Consider the following 23,040-nt stretch of genomic DNA (forward strand, 5'->3'; position numbering starts at 1 on the left):
TATTTCGCTGTTAGATGGACTTCGACATATGTACCGTATTTACCCAAATTTAACGAGGCTATAATTGTAAACTTGTATCTTGCCGCTGGAAGGTGTGAATTTACAACGATGGGAACAGCTCAGTCGAAAAACCAAACGCTCTGCCTGGTAACTACATCACTTAAGCTACTTTAGCCTGCGGGTAATTTCTGCCTCCTGAACCTCCGCTTAATTGAAAAATTGCACGATCTGCCTGTGAACTGCTTCACTTATGCGACTTCAGTCCGCTCTTGTTTACGGCTGTCTGAACCTCTGGGGGGGAGGGGGGTTGCCATAACTAGCAGCCTGTCATGCCTCTTGGCCCCCCCCTCCTCCTCCCACTCCTTGTCATGCCTTGGCGACCTCCAAATATCACAGCATTCTTTGCTCTCCGATGAACTTCTTTCCTTATATAGCTTCCCTTGTTTTTATTTGCCACTTGCTGCTTCAAAAAGAAGCCGTGCAAAATCACTCTACTGACAGACAGTGCCACCACTGAATCTTTTAGTAAATTTGGTATAAATTTACTACTAGTTTAAATAATTTTTGATTTCTGTGTGTTTGGATTGTTATTTTTACCCCATAAAGTATTTTTCATAAACAAATAAACAAAAAATTTGGGGTCATATTATACTCAGTTGCAGTCTTTTCGGATAAATATGGTATTAATGTTTAGCACAGTTTTGTTCTATTATTGGCTGGTGATTGGTGATGCTTTCCCGCACATGATTGGGTATGATTAACATAAAAATACATACTCCATGCCAAACATGATCCTAACAACCAACCAACCATTAACTTAAGAAAAAACTAGTACTGTTTTTCCTCACAATAAAGATGTCTTTCATGGTAAAATGTTTTTCTGTATTTTCCAGCATGTTTAAGATGAGAATTTTATAAAAATTTGGAGAGCTCAAACTTGCTATTCATTTTATATGATAAATTAATTGCCTCATGTGAAGGTACCATGTTCCATTAAGTCTGCAAAATCTTTTGTACTTATGCTATTCTTGTACGAAGAAAGGAAAAATGAATTTTTAGAATAAACTGATTTTGTTGAGCCTGTTTCTTTACTTTTCTATTCAAACATTTAAATTTTGTTTTTCTGTATCTGTCATGGTTTTTACACTGTGATATATTAAATATTTTTTTTCTTTCCCAGTGAAGTCATGTGACAGACTTTACTATCATTGGCTAAACTATCTGACTAAAATAAATGTGCAAAGCTTACACTTTCCAAGCAAAATAAAATTTGCAAACCTGAAAATGCTGGCAAATCTGTGACGTGGCATACATCATTCCACGTCTTATCACTGAGCCACGAGGGATCAGGGTTGGGTCTGCTGTTATCAACGGCTGCTCCACCAGTCAGGAAGAAGTCAAACTCTTCTCTGGCCACCCTCCCTTCATGCCTATTAAAGATACAACACTGTACATACACTCGCTAACTTGTCTCCACCAATTAGACTACTAAAATGGGTCATCTTGATTCTAAAAAACATATAAATAAAAAAAAGGTTACTTTTTTTATGTAGGTACTTCAAAAAATATTATGGTTTCATTATACATTTATGAAATATACTTATAGAAATAAAGACGCCAGGGATTCTTCTCCGTAACAAAAACATAAGACCAGAGTGTTAAGGAATGTGTGTTGGCTCACCCATGGATGGGTGGTCCTCCAGTCATATAAATGAGAGCAAAACATCTGACAGGCATTCCACACCATCATTCTGCAATGGTAAACAAGAAGTTTGTAATATATTTATTGTAAATAGTTTCAGTGTCTGATCTAGCCGGGTCAAGGACTTTTCAATTGAGGAAAATAATTTTTCTTCCCTGGTTCAGCACTGTGTGATGTTTTGTCCCTTCACCTCCATACCATGGAAACAAACACAAACCATTACAGAATCACTGTGCCATGAAAACCTCGGGTGCCTGACAGGTTCCATAACCGCAGTGTGATCTGGGGTAACTTTTCTCTGAATGAATGTGCAAACGAACGAATAAATGAATATATGAATGGTAAGATATGTGATAAGATAAATGAATGTATGAAAGAATGGTCACAAGATGTCTCGTCTAAATTGAAGTCATTAGGGACGATGTGAGATGATGAAATTAGCCTGGAGCAGTGATAGGAAAAGGAAGTACCCCAATAAAATCCACTCTTTCATGGCAACGTCCACCACGCTTCTCACTTGCAAAAAAATCTGGTTTGAGCCTCACCGAACCTGCTTCGAGTCGAGGAAAATTAGGCCTTGTAAATAGATTTTATATTCAAATTTTGAAATGATAAGTCCTATATTCAATTTTTTTTTGTGTAGTAAAATAAATGAGACATTGGGTGAACCCTGGTAAAAAAAAAAAACTTAGCTACGTAGTAGAAGGAGTTGAAATCAGAGATCAGGATCCACGCAGCAATCCAACCTTGCAAGAGCTACCAACTCACATTTCGATGTTGCTGCAGAGGATGAAGGAGAACATCAACTTGTCCTTCTCGAACAGCGAGCGGCACACGTTGCTGTAAAGGTTCAGGGTGAATGTTTCGTTCAAGTACTCCAAACGTTTCTGCAAGAACTTGGACTTCTTACTGGAAAAAAAAAGTTCACATACTCCAATCTACGAAACTTGATTCTGTGGAAAATATATAAAATATGTTCATGTATTTGTGGTTACAATTAAACTTGCATTCATCACCTATTTTTAATCAAGAATTTTCCTGAATTTCACTGCCAAAATTGCAACTGAATTAAAGAGAATGAAAAAATAAATGTAAAATAAAATATTTTAGGTACTGCTCAAGGTCTGTACTAGGTCTAACTTACTTTTATTTCCTTTCCAACCCAGTTTTTCAAGCTGAGGTTATCTGATATTGAAAGCTTGTTTCTGAGTCACTTGTTTTAATTTTGAGTTTTATTAAATAATTCCAGATGGCATGTTTTTTTCTCTGCCATCAAAACATGTGCAATCTTGTTTTGCATTTGATTATAAATTGTGTATAGGACTAAACATATACCTACACAAGGAGTCAACATGAATACTGATACGGCCCCAAAAATCACAGATACATAACTTAATGAGATTCAATACCTGGGAGAAACTTTTTTGTTTTAATATAAATAGTTTAGTAAATATTAGCTATCTAGGCGCTAGGGAACGACGCAGCCAGCGAGACACACGATGAGGAAACAGTTCACAAGGATGTAGAAGCACGATTCGAGGTGCCCAACAGGTGCTGTAAGGTGTAAATGATTGCTATGCGTTTGCCTTAAACTATCGAATCTAGGCCATTCTATGGAACCTGTATGTGAAGATGTGTAAAAATGTTTTTAATCTTTTCAAACTATGTGTTTACAGTAAAAAGCTGGCTATTTAAAGAAAAGAAAAAAAAACGGAATATTAACTCAATATTGTGATATGTGTTGTCTAGTCATCAGTGGAAGTTGTATTTCCCATGTTACTTTTGTAATCACAAGAAGAGATTCCAGAACTATTTTGTGATCCCTGACTTTTCCAGTTATTCTCTAACCATTTTAATTTTATTAACTTTTGATGGTTTTTCTGGCTTAGCAACTATGAAATGATACAATAATTTGAATAACACACCCCATTTTTCTGAGCGAAGAAAAAAGTTTAGAAACAAGAGAAAACTACCTCGTCTCAATCGACGTGACGTAGAGGTTGATGAACCACGGCAGCGAGTACTGGTACATGGGGTTCACATTGGGCAGGTCGGTGATGCAGTAGAACAGCACGGACGAGTGGCGGGCGAGCAAGCGATACCTCTGCCGGAAGGCCTCAATGTGCTCTTTGGTTTTCCTTGCTGCGTCTTGCCTTCTTTGAATGTCTTCAGACAAAACCTGAAATCATAAACCAATATCGGTAAACTTATTTTACATTATCTGACTGCCTGCCTGCCTAGAAACAGCATAACATTAATGATTGTGTTTATGGTAAATGATGGCATTGAAGTACACAGGAATATGGCACCTAGGAAGACTAAGGAAGAGGTGGGAAGAGCAGATATTTAAAGGAGTGTAGGAGAGAGGAAAAGACTAGAATAAAAGGAAAAACGAGGAATGGTGGAGTGACAGAGAAAAATGGAAGCATTTTACTTTGCTGACCTATCTGCAGGATGATGCAGGATGATGATGATGATACGAAACAACGCAACAAACTAATTAAAAAACTCATCACTGAGTAAGTACAATAGCTAATGACGGAACATTGTTCGAATTTTCCACTAACCTTAGAATAGTCTAGAACTTCAATGGCATGCTCATCTTCGAGGATGTTGGTTTCTGCAGTGGCCAAAGTTCCTAGGATGTTGTCCTCAACTTCTTTCAGGGTATTCTCGTCCGCAGCACTCTGAACAACCATGTCTCGTCGCATTTCTTCTAGATTTGGCCTGCAATTTTGTTTTAAAGTCTCTAATATTTCAATGCCTACAAGGTAATTAATTAGGTCTTAAAAATTATATAAGTAGGAGGGTAGGACATTTTAACTAAAAATATAACAAAAAAAATCTAGGCAATTTAAAAATACAAAAATTTTGTTCACACAATTTGTTTGGACATAATGGCAGTCACTGAGTTATTCTTTGAAGAAATTTTAATTTGGTTTATATGAAAATAATAATAAAATATATAGAAATTCTAAGTATTATATGCTTTCAGTCATTCGACAATACCTCAAATAAAAGATGCCCTGTCCCTAACGTATCAAATAATTCTATGTATACCAAATTGAATATAATACATAATTCAACATAATACAACCTCGAATGTATGATGGCCTTAAATGTGACGTGGTACTGCCCTCAGCAGTATATGAAGCCTGGGTCCCAGTACTGTCCGCCGCTGTAGAAGCGCACCCTGTGACATCACGTCCGGTCGCCGCTAGTGCTGTGTTTTAAAAAAAAATGTTTTCTTTGGTTTTAAGACTCTAAGCAGCAAAATGGATGGCGTTATTAATTCAAGTGAGATTTATGTGTTCTTTTGCAGCCATCCAGATACTGACTGGCAGCATCTCATATTTAAATAAGTGTTATTGTTCACGCCATTTTCGCTCCTGTGGAACAGAAGCGATGCCTTTTGTAGTCCTTGCGAGCAGTCTGTCAGTCCAGCGTGACCCACTGACAAGGGCAGACGCTGTCTCATGGAGTGCCACAACAATTACTTGTTTTAACTGATATTTAAATCCACAGACGTCCAAATCTTTCTTTAAAACTTTTCCTTGGTCCCTCCCTCAGTTAACCGCCTCTCCTCTCTTTGTGAGGCACACGAAACAGACATCTTATGGTGTATTTTTAGCAGGTAATCTCCGGTAAGGAAACATGTCAGCTACAATGTTTCAGACTGTGAGCAAGTGCCTTGTAACGCGTCTAAATTAACTTTTTATCGAGAAGTGTGAAGGTTTATTATAGTTGTACTTCTGAGTGCATTTGGGCGCTGTAATAAAACAGGACGTAACTGCTACCGGACTGTGAATACTACATTCCCTCTCGTTATCCTGTCCCAACGAGTGTCCACAAGAGCGTGCCTAGTTTAGAGGGGGGACGTGTGCACGGGCTTGAAACACGTGGGCCAACTATTCCAGGCTAGCCTGCATACCACTATTGTCCCCCATTGCGAGTGACGTCCTCTGGTAGGACACACGGGCCGAACGGTCCACGAATTACCTCCCCGTGAGAGGTTGCTCTTCCCGAGACAGAGCGGTCGCTGGGCAACAATACCTACGAGCAATGGTACCAGGAGACATCCGCCACGTCGAAATGTATGTAACCGCATCAAATATATGTATCATTTAAATACAAAACTTCAAATGTACTAGGGCAGGAGCTAGATTATAAGACAATTTTTAATGTAAAAGACTAGAATTTAAAGCAACATTTATGAATTGGACATTGACAGCAATGAAATTTGACATCAAAATAGCTAAAAAAAATAACCCACCTCACATGAGAAATAATGTTTACTTTTTATTTGTCATGTGGGAATCCACAATAAATTATTTTCTGGAAAGTTATATAGTTTAAAAATTGCTATTTACTTTGCAATTTTGTGTAGTTTATTTTCTACAATTTTGTGATCAGTGCTAATATAATGTATAAAGTAAGATGGCATTTAAAAAATTTTCAAATTCATATTCTACTATGACAAAAAAATAACTCTCACAAGAATACTGAAAGCAATTTCAATTTGGAGGTGAACCTTTACATAGAATAGTCACTTCTTTTTTATATTACACAAAAAATCTTTAACTAACGATCAGTAAACAAAAGCAGTATTTTCACCAACGTAATGAAATAAAAAAAATATATAAAATAGTGATTGTTACTCACCATTAACAATTTTTAAAATTCCTATGGCTGTAAGTGCATACAACGGTGATGCGCAAGTTCGTAACAGTGATGGCAGCAGAGCAGATAGGCGTGAGGTGCACAGTACCTCTCCTTGGCCACCACGATGCCCAGCAGCTGGTCCTCCAGCCCGGCTGTCGTCAGGGAGAAGTCGACCACCGTCACCCTGTTGAACACCTCCGGCAGCAGGTGAGGGTTGCGCAGCTTCGAGGTCATGTAGAGCCGGAACCGAGGGTCGTAGTCCCGGATGCTGTCCCCCAGGTTGATGTAGAACTTGCTGCCTGTCGGCGCATAAGCACCCAAGTAACTGGCGTGCAGGGTAGCAAGTCCTTCGCACCATACACTAAGTACCCTCGTATACGTTACACATACTTCTTTTGCAACAGTTTTAATTTTCCACAGGTTCGCATATAATACTCAACAGATAGTTTAAACTTGTAAAACATATTGTTCACAAACTTTGTAAACCTCCCCGAAAATTATGAATACTCAGTGGAGCAGTAAAACATACTCTGAACTAATTTTTTTCTATTTTGCAACCAATGGTTTGAGTGTATGTAGGCAACTTTCACCTTAAATTGTTTACATCCGGGATTATTTAAGAGGTCAAGGACATATTTGACAGAAATATGTTAATTCTTGACTTCTAAAAATAAACTGGAGTAACAAAACATTTAAAACCTAATTGATCAACCATGGTTGGTTCAACAATTTCAAAGCAAATGTCTCCTCCAGATATGACAAAATAATTCAATTGAATAATTTGTCTGTCAAAGTTTAAATAACCAAAAACTTTAAACCTACTTACTTATAAATATATAATGATACCATTGGGGTTCGATGAATTTTTCTGCTGCCTTCTACTCTTTCACCAACGTGTAACTGGCCAGGAGCAGTACTGACTAGTGATGTTTCTGACTGCTACCGACGCTCACGGAACGCCCACCTTGCTGGAATATCTGCTTGGCGAGCAGAGGGTCCAGCGCAGTCTCCAGTTCCTCGCCCACGTTCTCCATGAGCACCGGCTGGCCCGCCTCCAACGCCTTCTCTATCACCTGCATGTAGTCGGCGTCTGAGAACTTGACGACGGCCAGGTTCCGCTGCTCCTCCATGCTCCTGATCCACTTGTTGGCCTGGCCCTGGGGGTCCAGCATCAGCGACCACCTGCGGAGCGGACGCTCTCACTGCGACTAGCCAACACTGCCCGCCTGCCGACCCTCCCGGCAATAGTAACTGTTGTAACACTCCTGTTCACTGCCAATATTTAGGTTTATTAGTTCGCCGCCTGAGTATTGGAGTGTTCTATGTCCACTTTTTAGGTTTTTTATGCTATGGACACGAAATTAATATTAGTATTCATTTGTACTATATCCACACACGTCTACGCACATAAAAATGTTTGTTCTTAATTTAAGACCAATATTATTTTGCTCTATGTCATGCTATTCATATTTATTTGAACTTTCAAATGCTTATATCTCAGTTCCTACTTCAATGGACATAGAACACTCCAATTCTCAGGCGGCGAGTTGTCAACGTGATCCAAAATCATTTCATAAGGAGGTTTTAACCCAGTTAAAAAAAAAAAGCACGATCCAAAAAGACACACCTGTGAGATAAGTCGACAATGATCGCGTTGTCGGTGGAGAAGTCGTCCCTGGGGAGCCCGAATATGTTCCAACTCTGGATCTTGATCTCGGAGCCCAGCACCCCGGCGAAGCTGAACCGGTCCGAGCTGGGGATCCGCAAGGAGACCACGTACTTCTGCCAGTCCTCCACGCACTCGTTCCTTCGAGGGAGACCCACACACAACACAAAATAACTAAAGGCACGGGAGTGCTACGGGCAACACTGGCTTGTGCATTACGATCCTGTTCACCTCTACGCACAAGACATCAAACTGGTGGGCAGTAGGCCTGTTGCGAAGCTACGACCAAACAAATCAATCAAAGGTACCTTCTAATATTCGCTCATCAAAATATTTAGTTTTTTTTTGTTGTATATGTTTTGTTTGAATTAAGTTGGTTACTTAAAAAAATCAAGAGTTGGCACTCCATTCGCTTTTACAAATGCTCAATGTTAATACTATGCATGGTTATTTTATCATTTTTATTGAATGTTATTACATATAAAGCCCACGTTAATCAGATCAAACATGACAAAAGTTACACAATCATTTTTATTTTTTTATTCCTGTATTTTATAAAATAAGTATAATACAACTTTGAAATTTCATTCAACTTCACCACTATTTCAAACATTTGATTTGATATTCACTTAGATTCAAAAAAACTATGATTTGCACAGGCCTAGCATGCAGATTTGTCAGTTAGGTAATAACATTGCAGTCTACTGGAGCCACATCAGCCCTCAGCCCCCTAGCATAGTAGCTGCACTGGCTACATTATGTGACAGCTCTGGCAATTATCTTTTTCCTCCTGACTGAAAATATAAGGGTCAGCTCTTGTCACAGGTTAGCAAAACAAACATTGGTGCCCAAGGGAATAGAAGAGAGGGGCAGGGTGGGGTATATAACTCCCTCCTAGAAACAAATTATTTAATAATAATGCACATCATTAATCAGCTTTACATAACTTAAGTATGACTCAATGTATTGCCACTGAATATGCAGAATTAGAGAGTAGTGTTCTTTTTTTTTTGGACACTAATTTGGACATAATCATAAGCGGTGGTAGTATAAAAATTCATCTTTTATAAGTGGCAATTTATCTAAGAATTTCAGGTTTTGAAAAAATCACTTAAACAGCCTGAAATTTGTTTTCAAGAATCATTTTTTCTCCCAGGGAGGATCATAGGGGTCCCTTGCTTACCTTATTCCATACCTCCCAGAGCCTCAGACCCCAGACACAGGTACACAAAAAAATTATTATTGTACTGGTACCTTATTGATATATTACTACATTAGTACCTTTTACACACACACATATGCATTGGAGAGTAAAATAAAGATGATCTAAGCTTACATTATCTACTATTTATATACTCTTAATTCTTAAATAAAGAAATAAAAATAAAAACATAAATGTTAGATACTATACTTGCATTATGTTCTTCATTAATTTAGTGTCTCTCTCTTTGTAAATAATTATTTCATTCATTTAACACTTACCTACGCCCCTTTTGCTGGAAAAATAATTTCATAATACAAAGGATGCCAGTGATGGAAAGGATTAAAATAATTTTTTAACATTTTGAGTTCAACAAATCTATGACAGGACTATCAAAATCTCTCATATGGCAAGACTTGAAGATACCTAAGTAATTTTTCCCCTCTTGCCCCATGTCGTGTATGCAGAAGTACTGAAATTAATAATTTGAATTCTGGCTAAAATTACAACCGAACTTCAATGGCAGTAATATATTTATTAATCACATATTTTTGTTAACAAAATAAAACTGCTTATAACATTCAATATTACATAAATTCATGGAAATATATCTCAAAGGTGGGCCCAGGCCTCCTTGGAATCAAAAAGCCCCTCTTTCTTGCAAAATCGTAACTGAGAAACAGGAAGTAAAAATGTAATCCCAACCCGGAAATCCTACAGGTTTTCGCAACTGCATGAATACAACTGCAAACCAAGAGACATTTATAAGATGTTCTAACACAAACTACTACAAAATAAGTACAGTACGTACAGTAATTTAAAAACACATAAGAATGTTGGAAGTTTTCACCTGAAGGCAGCAGAGAATGGAGCCAAATAGGAAATTATCCCACATGATATAAGTACGTCTCCAGCCAAGGAATCAAAATTTTTCTGAAGCAAAGTTGCTGTGGCACTCCATCTCAATTTTTCTCCTCCAAGGCCACCTGAACATGGGTATGAAAAAAAAAATATGTTTTATGTCAAGTGGAAAGCAGATAAACACGGAAACTTAAGATCGGTTAGTTGCAAGTGCCTAGTTTAGAACCAGTACTCTCATTCCCAGTTCACGGGTAACTGAAGCACGAGTGAACCAGTAGAGTAGAGATGTAAGTGGGAAAATTTATGTTCAGAACATTTTCTGGAGGAAAAAAAAAAGTTGTTTCCAGAATATTTTCCGTTTATTCATTAAACATAGATTTATGTAATTAACGATAGGTTGATATACATTATACAATTTATTTTCTGCAGATTGGTAAATACTGTTTAAACAAGAATATTTTATCTTTAAAAGATTTGTGCAATGGGAGTGCATGACTTGGTGTAAGCTTTTGGACATAAACCATTGATAATCACATATATGTCTGTAGAAGAAAACTAAAAAATACCCAAAAGACAAAAACACAAATTAAGCAAAAAATTGCTGTTGTCAACAGGATATAAAAACCAAATAATATTCCATAACAGGAATATGGTTAACAAACAAAGAAAAACAAAGAAAAATGGACTGAGAGAGCGAAAAAACCACCACAAATGATGACAGCACAAAAAATATTGAACCCAAAAAATTCAGCACAACAATGTAACGAGACAAAAAACACGACAAAACGAAAAGATGAAACAAACACAATAGTTTTCCAAAACAGAAGAGAACGAAAAAAAAAAAAACGAAGGAAAAAAAAAATGAAGGAAAAAAAAAGCCCCACAAATGACAGCACAAAAATATTGAACCCAAAAAAATTCAGCACAACGATTGAAACGAGACAAAAAAACATGACAAAATGAAAAGACGAAACAAACACAATAGTTTTCCAAACCAGAAACAAGCGACGTTTCGGGAACCGCTATCTGCTCCCGTCCTCAGGCAGAGACGCACATGGTACGAAAAAACAGGTTCCTATATCAGTTGGTAGAGGGTAGCATGAGTCCTACCCAACTCTCAAATTTTTCATAAGTCATTAAGTGTTAAAAGTAAACCAATATGTATTTTTTTAAAATTTGATTCTGTTTGCACAAAAAGGTAAATAAAATTGATTTGCGTGTGTTTACGTGAAAGAGGTAAGTTTTCCAGGTTTCGCGGAAATATTCTGGTAAACAGGGGCGTAGTCCGGGGGGGGGGGGGGGGGGGGTTAACCCCCCCCCCCCTCCCTTAGCCCCCTTTTTTTTTCTTATCTGAAAGCAGGTTAGCTAAAAGCCTGGGTGTCTTACTGCTATCACCGGCCACTGCACTGGAGGGGAAGAGTAAGCAAGCCCTACCGATTCTCCTTCCCTTCCCCTACCCATGTCACGAGCAGAAGTTATAAGGTTGTGACGCCGTGACGGGTCCCAAGATTTCAAATATCTTACACCTAGTGTATTTAACCAGCGCGGTAATTATAAGCAGGTGGTGACTGGGTAATTCTTCAAGCTAAAGCTAATTGTTTCCAGGAATAGGCCAGTTCTGCCGAAACCCAACCATTTTTATTCCTTTTTTGTTGTATTGTCGAGCTTCGAGCATAATTTATGATTTTGAGTGGACGTGGACAAGGCACTTGGATTGATTAAAAAATCTGTAATTAATATCTTACTTCATCACTCAAAAAAAATTTTATTGCAAAATTAATAATATTTTTACCATTACAATATTTAAAGTTTAGTACCGAAAACTGCTCAAATAGCACTATTTTACACCTTAAAATCTAAATTTTTCCGGGGGAGGACCCCCGGACCCCTCGCTTTATTAGGAGGGGGGGGGGGCGCCCCCCATACACATATCCTGGCTACGCTACTGCTGGTAAAGTACCAGAAGATACTGTTTACGGTTGGGGGGGGGAGACTGAAGATCCACCTATGAGCTTCTCGGCGACGGTGAGCTGCTTCCGGCACAGCTCCATGTCCTCCTCCAGGGAGCGCTTCGTGGCGACGGCCCTGCCCAGCTCGGCCTGCAGCCCCTCCAGGTCGGTCTCGAGGCGCGCCAGCTCGGCCTTCTTCTCCCCCAGCAGCTCCATGGTGGCCCGGTGCTTCTCCTCCGCCAGCACCAGCTTCTCCCTCTTGGGCGCCACGTCCTGCCCGGAACAACCGGCCTCAGCGGCACCGCACGCGCTTCGATGCCTGGCTGAGGTCACGTCGGCCCCGACGAGCGATTACAACCCACGGCTCCCGTCGCACACGCTCACCTCCGCGCCCCCGAGGCAAGCCCCAGTCTGTTCTGTTGGGGTGGGGGGAGAAGGACAGAGGAAGAAGGCGGTGTCCCAATATTGTTTCAGACCAAAAGTTTCAGATCAAATTGTAATATTAACGAACAACGTGTAATAAAAATTCTACGCTGTGCCTACGAAGAGAGTTACGATTTTGTTTCGTCCTCCAGCCATACTTTTTCCAACCCCTTGCAGCATTCTTCGAATAGAATACCTCCGAGGGCACCACACGGCGTGGGCGTCTGCGGCAACTCACGAAATATTATGTATGTATTCGCGAATGATTTGATACTCGATTTTTGACATTTCAAACTGAATACATACAAATATTTTCTAATCATTTGTAACCAATAGATAAGCCTACACCATGTAGGACTGATTCACAAAAGAAAAAATCATAACAAAGTTAGGATGATTTATCGATAATTTTTTTTTTTGCAATATTATTCACATTGTTTATTCTTTCTTTTTTTATGAAAATAATTAGTTCAATCAACAAATCTATTTTCAAACTTAAAATTTGACTGGTTTTTTTTCTATAGTTTTTAAACCTCTTTATTATGGTTCCATGCATCTAAATTACTCTCTCATTTTACTGTATTTTGGATCAATGTTCCTTGGACTATTGTAAAGTGTGGGGGAAAAAAAAAGTTTACCCATACGTCAATATTCGATTTAAAAAAATATTTCATATTCATGGATATTGTGATATTCAATTTTAAATTTGAGTCAAATAAAAAAATTATATTATGTATTTGCAGAAGCTTAGATAGTATAGATAAAAAAAACTGTTACATGTATTTCCCATTACCAGGTCGCATTACTGCCCTGCCTGCATTTTTAGGTCACTCAAAGTTTATCTTACTGTCTGGTTTTATTCCAGATAAGTGATTCTTGTTTTCTAGGGGGTTACATTTCACTTGGTATTCTTGTTACAACTGTAATGACGTTCAATAATCCAGAAAAATCGTACAGTAATGCAATAAATGATAATATACTTGTCTTTACTTTAATAAACAATCATTTGACACAACAATCAGGCTTTTAACAAAGAAAAAATTTTACTTGATCTACAATGTTTGATTTTACCCTACACTTTCTTACTAAAATACATACAGAACTCTCCGATACCATGGGGCCGATGGTACTCTAAATTACCAGAAAGTCTCTTTAACTAATTTGTTAAAAAGATTTCCAGTGTACACTATCGTAGTGAATTAATGAAAAAAAAAAAAATTAACGGTATGATAGATGTAGGATAATTTTTTTAGTTAAATTTTCTCGTGAATTTGAGCTAGTTTTCATTTTAGCACGCTATCTAATCCTGAAAATAATTTTCTTATTACAATATCTTATTGCATCGCAGAACTCATTGCGTGAAAGTAGTATAACTTTGACCTTCTGTCAATTGTTATCACAGTATTGAGACTAAAAGTCAACTTTATCCTGTGTAATTTTAAAAATAGGTTTATATAAAAAAAAAACAGGCTTGCGAGCAAAGTGTTTCATAAGGAAGGAAGCATTTCAGCCAACTCGACAGTACCTTGGCAGCCTTGTCGTACTTGTCCATCGCGATGACCCACTTGCACAGGCCCTCTGCAGCGCTGGACGCCTTCGCCACGATCTCGGGTCGGAACAGCTTGTTCGGCAGGTACTCCGTGCGTATCCTGTTCATGATGACGGGCGGGATCTCGTCCTTGGCGTAGTCTTTCAGCGACTGGAGGAACCCCATGTCTCCCAGCACCCTCTTGCTCGGCCCCCAGTAGTCCAGTACCTGCGGTCCAGCGCCGACACTGCCTGAGCTGCGCTCGCTGCACTTTTCAAACACAGCCACAGCCACACTGACCGAACGTCTTTTGTTTTTGGCTACAGACATCTGTGTCTCTCCCTCCTGCATGCACGCACTGCTTCCCTCATTCCTCCACTCCGTCATCACCGAGGGGTAACACATATCCCCAGTGAGAGCACCGAAATGACTCAATCTTCCGCTTAAATCCTGCGAACCTCGCCTAGCAGAGCAATCCGAGGTTGCTGAAACCAAACTTCAAAAAATCTGACCAGGACAGCTGAGTAGTCTCCCCCTCCCCTCCACTACTGCGTACGGCCCCATCGCGCGTCCTGTTGCACCAGCACGACCTAGTAACTGCGACCAGGGGCCAAAGAATTTGTCCAATCTGCATGCCAGTGGCGCAACGCGCCAGCCCCGTGCACCAATCACGCTGTCACAACCTGTGCCGTGAGTGAACAGAGCAGCCAGCCCAGAGTCACACCAATGAAGACCTGAAATTAAATTTCAAAGACCCTGGCAAATTTAGACCCCGCGACATCATTTCAGGCCGTAACAAGTGAAAACACAAAAATCCACATTTACCTTTCTACCAGTTGCTGGGTCGGTTATTCTGTCTGACTTGATGTCTTTCAGGACACAAACGGCTGCCATCACCATCTTAACTGCTTCTGGAGGGCTCTTCATGGATTTCACCAGAGTGATGTCTGCTGGCGTCAGCGTGTTCAGAGCAGAAATAGCATCTACGAATCACAATCAACTATCGTCAAATTGTGTTAGCTCTTTATACTTTGTGTCAAGAATTTGTTTAGATGTTTCTTGTATTTCACCCACACAATAACAAACAATAAAATAATTGTAAAAAATGTATGCTTCAGAATGCTGTAAAAAAAATCATTTGTTAAGATAAGAGTAAAAATTTTTTATTTCAAAAACTGGAAAAACTAAAAAAGATATATATATTCATATAATCAAATAGATTTTGCTTAACTAATTTCTTTCCCTTCATCACATTTCACAAATTCATAACATAAAGTCACAGCACAATGCCTTATGTTAGTTAGAATGAACTACAGTATAACCCTGTTAAGAAGTTTCTCATGGAACACAATAATTTAGACATATGTATTAACAAAGAACACAAAGGGTCAAATGACATGTATTAACATGTCAGTTGCAAACTGACATGTCATGTTATTGTTATGCAGGAAAACTTCATATGTGGGTAAATTCAAAAGGTTTTACCCAGTTACAGTATTCACTCGAAAATAATGCATTGGTTTGTACCAAAACTGCTGAAACTAAAAGTGGGGGTCATTATAATCGCAAACTTGTATCTTGCCAATGGGAACAGCTCAATTGAAAAACTACTGGTCTGCCTCTTAACCTACATCACTCATGCCACTTTAGACCACTGTTAATTACTGCCTCCTGAACGTCTGCGTAGTTGAAAAACTACACAATCAGCACTTATGCCACTTTAGTATGGGGCTTCCTGAAACTCTGCACAAACGTGACAGGTGAGAAAGGATAACACTTGGAATGTGGGATGAGGGAGAGGGTGACATGAAGTCTGTTAAGGGTTCCTTCCACTTCTCTCCACTGTGGCTGCTGGCACCCCCTTCCCCTCATCTTCTTTAACCCTCCCTCTCTCTTGCTTTCTGAACAATCGCTTTTGATTAGTTATTACATATTCGAAAATAACTATATTTGCCTATGACATTGCACATAAGTTTGATATATTTATTTATTAATTTCATATAAATATTATTTTTTTATTTTCCAATAGTTATTAAACACCATAATACACAATACCTATTTTTCCTTACTACTTCTATATGATTCAAAAGAGGCCATGTAAATCACTCTACTGATGAAACTCACACCAGAGAAGATCTAGTAAATATGGAATGAACTTACTATTTTAAATAATTTTCAAATTGTATGTTTATGAATTGGGATTTCCACTCCATAATATATTTTACGTAAATACATAAAAAAAAAAGTTTGCGGTCACATTTTATTCAGAGTCGCATTATTTTTGGATGAATATATACTCTGTGCATGCAGGGGCGTAACCAGGGGGGGGGGAGGGGGGTGTTTAGGGGTTCAAACCACATGCTTCTTAACACCCCCCATACACAAATCCTGGCTACGCCACTGTGTGCATGACCACAGTGTGAATACAGACAGGTAGAGCTCCAGGTATTCCAAAGCTTTACCCTGCAGAATAGGGACGGCCGCCGCCAGCTCCGCCTCGCAATCCTTCTGCAGCACGTCTGCGGCATCCGCCTCCACCTTGGCCCTCTTCTCCTCCTCGCGCACCACCGCCGAGGCCCTCTGCACGTTGGCCGTCTCCCTCTCGATGTTCACCATCATCTCCGTCGTCCTCCTGGCTTGCGACTCCAGCTCCGGCTTCATGTCCGACAGGCGCTTCTGCATCTCCGTCACCTGCAGGCACCCCGCATGCGTCGTCACCGCACTCGAGTCCGCTAGTCGGGAGTTCTGGGCTCAAACGTTTCGCCAGAGATCAACACCTTATACTAACTGTAACTGGCTAGCAACGAGAGATTTCGAGACTCGGTCGTTGAAACAAATTTAGGTCTTCTCTCATCTGCCATGATTAAGGCATCAAAGAATATAAATAAAAACTTTACAACATTTTGAAATGATACCAAGGAAAGTTTTGAATTTAAAAAAAAAGTTAGTGGTTTGACATCTAAATGTTATTTAAATGAGATTGAAAGAAAAATAAACAGTAAACTTAACTCTTTAGCAGTTAGTTTTTTGCAAAAAAATTTTGTTTGTAAAAAATAGGAATTGAATAAAACACGTTCTTACACAAACAGAACACATTTTTAAAATGTTCCATTTTCATGTGGGCAAAATGAAGATGCGTCTTTATTTGCACATTGCATCAGGCATGCACATTGCCTACACATCTAACACAACCATAATACGTATGCCTGTCTGTTTTAAATAAAATCAGTGCATTACTATAAACGATGTCTAACAGTATATCTTTGACATGTTGATCAACACATAATAGTCCTTGCTGGTCATCACTGCTGACGCATCACGAGTGAGGGCTTATGGGTTCGAGCTCAATCCCCGGAATTACTCATATTGATGAGCACTGAACTGTTAATTAGGTGGTTTTGAATCCACTATTATATTTGAAGCACTATCTTTTCAGCCTCAGGGCAAAACTTTGCAAAGTAAAACACGACAGAGTATCACTGCTAGAGACAAGATTGTATGGTGAATCGCAATAAAACCAAAATAATATTGAAAAACATGTCAAAACACAGCATAACACCAAAATGAAAGTTAACATACGAAATAGCACCAAAATGTCAGTTATATCATAGAATTAAGTGGTATTTAACACAAACTTAATTCAAAACATAAAAAAAGTTATCTATTAAAACTACAATGCAAAGAATATTTTATCGTAAAATTGCAGCATATAAATTTTACCACTATTCATGTGGAGTTAATAATAAAAACATATTTTATAAAATAATTTAAAAAAAAAAACAATAACGCATATATTTTTTGTTTTAAAAAAAAATTGACTAAAAATAAAACCATAAGATCTTGTCTCTAGTAATTGCTACTACAGCAAAAGCTATTATTCAATCAGGCACATTCGGGAACATGGCCATGCCAGATATCGAACATCAATTTAGTTTTACCAGAAGTACCAAAAAATTAATATATAAGAGAATCATTTTTAAAACAAATTGTAATATGCCTTTCTATGGCTATACACTATTTTCACAGTTGCAATATTGTGCAAACGTGATTTGTAACCTGCTAGAAAAAAGGAATCCAACCATCTGAATGTGAGTGACTCAATTAGTGCAGAATTACAGAATATGCCGAACGGAAGAATTTCAGATTTAAGAGCACCAGAGGTCGATCCAAAGGGTTGGCATGGGGGGAAATACCCCCCATCCCTTCTTTTTTCCCTTTTCACTGCTAGAAGGGAAAGTTGCAATGGATAAATATAACTTCTTAAAAAAATATTTTGGATTAATTTTTATTTTAAATATTAATGAAAGACGATTGTATATAATTATTAAAAACTTAGTATGAATTTAATACCAAGACTAAGTTATTAGTATCTAAATATTGAGTCAATTAGGCTCAATATTGGGGAATCACTGGAATGTTATTCTGATGTATAATTTATTAATTATTGATGTATATAATTTTTTATTTAAGTATATTATTTATAAAGCTGTAAACAGTATAGATATGGTTGAAAAAGTATATTTACCAGTTAACATTTTAAAATTAAGCTGAACACACAATCATCCGTCTCATCCGTACGTGACCCATCCGTCAATCACTAACCTGCAGCCAATCAGATGGCCCGGAAAATTCCATTCGTCCATCCGTTAAAACCTTACCAAGCTTTAACTTTAAACAGACGAACGGATGAAATAATCTCCAAAATGTTAGCAAGATACGTATTTGCTGGCGACCTTTACTGTCTTAATAAGATTTTTAAATAGATTTATTTGTTTAGTTGCTTCCACTAAATGTTATTAACATTATGTTTGAACATATTTTTAACAACTGAAAATATTTTAATAAATATAAGAGCGAAAAGAATTAAATAATTTATTAAGTGCTTGATTTTCATTATCATCAATATAATATATCTATACAAGATACATTTTTACCAGTATTTAAGATTTTTGGTCTGTTGGCAGCATCAAAATGAAAAAGTATTTGACGGACGTGCGGATGATTGTGAATCGCTCGGCTTGTTGACGGACGGACAGATGGCTGACGGATGGGTGACGGGACTGATTATTGTGAGTCCAGCTTTATCCTGAAGGAGCCAAACTGGTCCCACGGTTTCATTGCAGAAAGGCGGTGGGGGGGGGGGGGGGGGGTGTCAAGCCCCCCAGAGCCCTTGAAGAGCACCAACTGTAATCACCTGTTTCTCAGCAAAAAGGAGCCTCTCCAGTCCTCCAGCATATCTCTGCTCAGCCTGAGATATCTCCTCTTGCTTCAGCCTCATGATCCTGGAGTAAGAGCGGACCATCTCCAGGTAGGCCGCAGAAGTGACGTACGTCCTCCTCCCGGTGGCGGAGTAGAACTTGTCGGACAACTCCCTGCAGAGAGAGACGAAAAATGTAAGACACCATTCACATTTGCCGATATCAATTTTTCTTGCGCAATTGTGTCAGATATCTGCAGATATTCAAGCTTTTGCTGATACCAAGGTATCGGCACAGGTAGCCGAGTTATTGGAAAAACATATTCACAACTTTGAGTTTATAATACTTTCTACGTTTGTCATACTTTTAATTATTATTTTCATCATTATTAATTATTTTAACTACATTTTTAAAGGTAAATCATAAAAATTAATAACTAAGGCACTGTTAAACTACAAGTAAATTAAAATAAAGCTGTCTCACTAATAAATAATTGATGTACAATTTTCAATAAAGTTGCTTTGAATTTTGATTTAAAAAAAAAAGACATTCACAAACATATTTATAAAATATGGAATCTAACAGTAGAAGAATTGTGTTATCAACAGTGAAGAAATTAGAACACAAAAAAAAACTTAATACAAGCAGGAATATCAAGGAAGGTATCAATCATTACCAAGAAACTGAATTGTAAGAAATTGCAAGACACCATCGCAGAATATATGCCTGGAGTGATTTTGAGAAAAAACAGAAAATTTAGATCAGAATGGCCAGACCAGGATTCAAACCCAAGTTCTCCAAAATATTAGTCCAAAGTTTCTCAAACTGATCTAAAAGAAAAATAAGTCTCATCTCAAAAATTTAATCTCACCAAGAGGCACATACCACCTATAGTCTGGAAGAGTGTCCTTACTAGATGCCTTTCACCAGAATTTCTACACTAATACTGGCTCTTCAATCCCTTGAATTATGTTTAGGAACATAATTTTATGGTGTATTGCGATAAAACCAAAATAACACCAAATGTGAATCAGTACATCATATAACACCAAAATGCACCTTAATACATCATACTTAAAATTAAAAAGCTTGTCAGTTTGTGAAATTAAATATAATTTTAACAAAATATAACTTAAAACACTAAAATCATATTCTTTAAATCTTAAATTTAAAGAATATTATTTTTTTTAGCATGTACTTTGTAACAAAATATTCAGACACAGCACAATCTAAAAATTAATTATGTATATTCCAGAATGCACCTCTTCTAGCCTCATTTTTACTTTACAGTATCTGACGTTTACTTGAAACACAAAAATATCTGCCAAAAGGTTTTTTATAAGTAAAATGTGGCTTCCAGCAATACGTACCAAAAGACACTATTCTGTTGTAAAAATGTATTAACTACAAACATTATGACATCTTGTGCATTCAAATGCTGGAGAATTGATTCACAAAAATAAAATAAAAAGACCAGCATTTATAAAAATAAAAACCAGTAACAATGAAATCTTTTGTATTAAAATTGAAATACCATAAAACCTTGTCTTTAATTATATGATACTGTTTTATTAAACATGATTCAAGGGACTTGACAAAGGATTAGAACAGGAAATCCAAGATGGAAAACCTGGCTCCAAATATGAGTTAAGAGTTAATGCAAATGAATAAAGTGTATCTTTTGGCTTATCACTACCAATTTTAGTGTAAGGGAACACATTTTTTAAAAGTTGCATTCTAGAGAGAGTCATGTAATCAATAAGTTTTAAAATTTCACGTGACTGATCATTTGCCCAATGACAAATTCGTAGCTTAACTTACAGTGCACAAAAGACAGAGAGAGAATCCAAGGCACAACTAACGCATTTTCCAATGTTTCCTACACACGCAAACTCTTAGATACTGACTAGAGAACTACTTCGATGTACCTGGAGGTCACGTGGAAGTACTTGCAGGCTGTGATGGCCAACTTTTTCACATCCTCCGGCACATCAACATCGTGTATATACTTCTGGGCCACTCTTTCTAGTGCATCTTCGGGCCAAACCTGGATCCAGACAAACCATCACTTGGACTATGTCGCTAGACCTGAACATGAAATATCAAATCTACACTTGCACTTAAAATATGACTACATGTACTCTTAGGGCAGTTTGCAGTTACAAACTGAGTGAGGCAAAGTATAAAGTATTACTCTCCACAACTCAAAAGTATTACTCAAATTTATATCAAATGGATTCAACATAAATGAAGGGAGAGATGTCTGTTGCAACTTAAAGAGAAACCAGTTTTTCAGTGTCAAAATAAAATAGAGCAAGTATAGAGTCAATGGAAGAAGGAGAAAAAAAAAAGGGGGGGGGGAAATTAGATATTAAAAATAGTAATTTTGCATGTATAAAATAATCCAAATATGGGGACTAAATTATAAGTTTAATATAAAAAAACACTGAAATGTTTGGTTATCTGTAAATTTGATAAATAACCAAGTAACAAAAATTGTTTCAAATCTAAAAAAAAATATTTATCAATGAATATTTATAATTTTATTAATTATTCCAGCACTTGTAACAGTAAGTATATGTAGATCATGTGAGTTGGAAAAATTAACTCAAACATATCTACTGTTTGATTATGAACTGAAAAAAAGTATGTATGTACTAAAAGTACAAAGATACCCTTAACATCGAGTACTGGCTCGTTACACTCACCCACAACCCAGTTCACAAAGAAGGTGCGAGGACGGGGAAACAAGCAAGAGAAACCAACCAGCTTCAAGAATAAGGATGTAAAAGGCTGGGCGAGGTGAAATAGAAAGATGGACAAACAGTGGAATCACATAACTTGGAGGAATAAGTTTGTGGAAACGTCTGCACACAAAGGCACTGGCCATCAGCAACAACAAAACACTGCTTTCGGAAAACTCCCAAACGCCAACCTTGCATCCTACCTAGAGTAAGCGTAAGTCTAAATGCTATTTGGTGTATCAGTGTAGTGAGTGTGCTAAGGCAGGAACTGAAACAGTCCTGGAATAGAATACTAACATGAGAACATAAGCATACCTACCTTACTGTGAAAGTGATAAAGGAATTTTACTAATATATAAGTGAATGTTCTAAGCAGCATTTGTGAATTACACTTTTTTGTAAGAACTACTGCTGCCTAAAAACATCAGAAACAAACAAAAACAACTTTATGTGTAGGTATAGCGTACGAGATACAAAATGTCCTGGTGTCATTCAAGAAATCTGTGAGACATATTTACATTATTGTGATCAAGAAGCTCTAAATTAACAGGTGCTACAACTTATTACTTACAAATTTCCCACTACCAGTCAACTATTACATACTAAAATATTAAATATATAACTTGACTATTACACTGCCATCCAGGTGAACCATTTATCTTAGTAGAAGTAATTAAAAAGTACATTATGTGCAATGATGTGCCAATTTTCTTCACACGTAACATTTATGGTGTGAAATAAGTACGAGATGTGGAAAACGAATTCGGTGCTGAGTTGCAGAGTGCTAAGTAACATTCCAGCTTCACCTCAAGAGGAAAAACTCTTCCGTTCAGCTTCATTGGTTTGTACGGCTTGCAGGGAAAAAAATTTATTAGCATTATTCCTGTGATAATCACATAAAAATGAAATAAAATAAGCTCCATAAATTAGACATTAACATAATAATATAACACAGAAAATGAAGAAGTATGCAAAATAATTATTGTAGTGAATAAAAAAATAAACCTAATAATTATTGAACAAAATTAATAATCCATAATAATGAATAATTCAAAATAAGACAAAATATAGCAAAAACACAGAAATATATGTTTTGAAGAAAATTA

The 23,040-nt window shown here is 37.5% G+C and overlaps 1 protein-coding gene across 1 annotated transcript in view; it reads right to left on the reverse strand.

The window, feature by feature from the left end:
- Positions 1 to 23,040, reverse strand: part of LOC134534048 (dynein axonemal heavy chain 7-like) — a 110,343-nt gene that overhangs the window by 13,666 nt on the left and 73,637 nt on the right. The window contains 14 exon segments of the mRNA XM_063372013.1: positions 1,279 to 1,430; positions 2,471 to 2,611; positions 3,676 to 3,881; positions 4,270 to 4,429; positions 6,471 to 6,663; positions 7,329 to 7,546; positions 7,992 to 8,171; positions 12,098 to 12,200; positions 12,203 to 12,314; positions 13,990 to 14,220; positions 14,818 to 14,975; positions 16,455 to 16,683; positions 19,187 to 19,364; positions 21,119 to 21,237. Coding sequence (XP_063228083.1) covers positions 1,279 to 1,430; positions 2,471 to 2,611; positions 3,676 to 3,881; positions 4,270 to 4,429; positions 6,471 to 6,663; positions 7,329 to 7,546; positions 7,992 to 8,171; positions 12,098 to 12,200; positions 12,203 to 12,314; positions 13,990 to 14,220; positions 14,818 to 14,975; positions 16,455 to 16,683; positions 19,187 to 19,364; positions 21,119 to 21,237 — 2,380 coding nt within the window.

The sequence above is a fragment of the Bacillus rossius genome, chromosome 7, assembly GCF_032445375.1.
Source record: "Bacillus rossius redtenbacheri isolate Brsri chromosome 7, Brsri_v3, whole genome shotgun sequence".
Taxonomy (NCBI): domain Eukaryota; kingdom Metazoa; phylum Arthropoda; class Insecta; order Phasmatodea; family Bacillidae; genus Bacillus; species Bacillus rossius.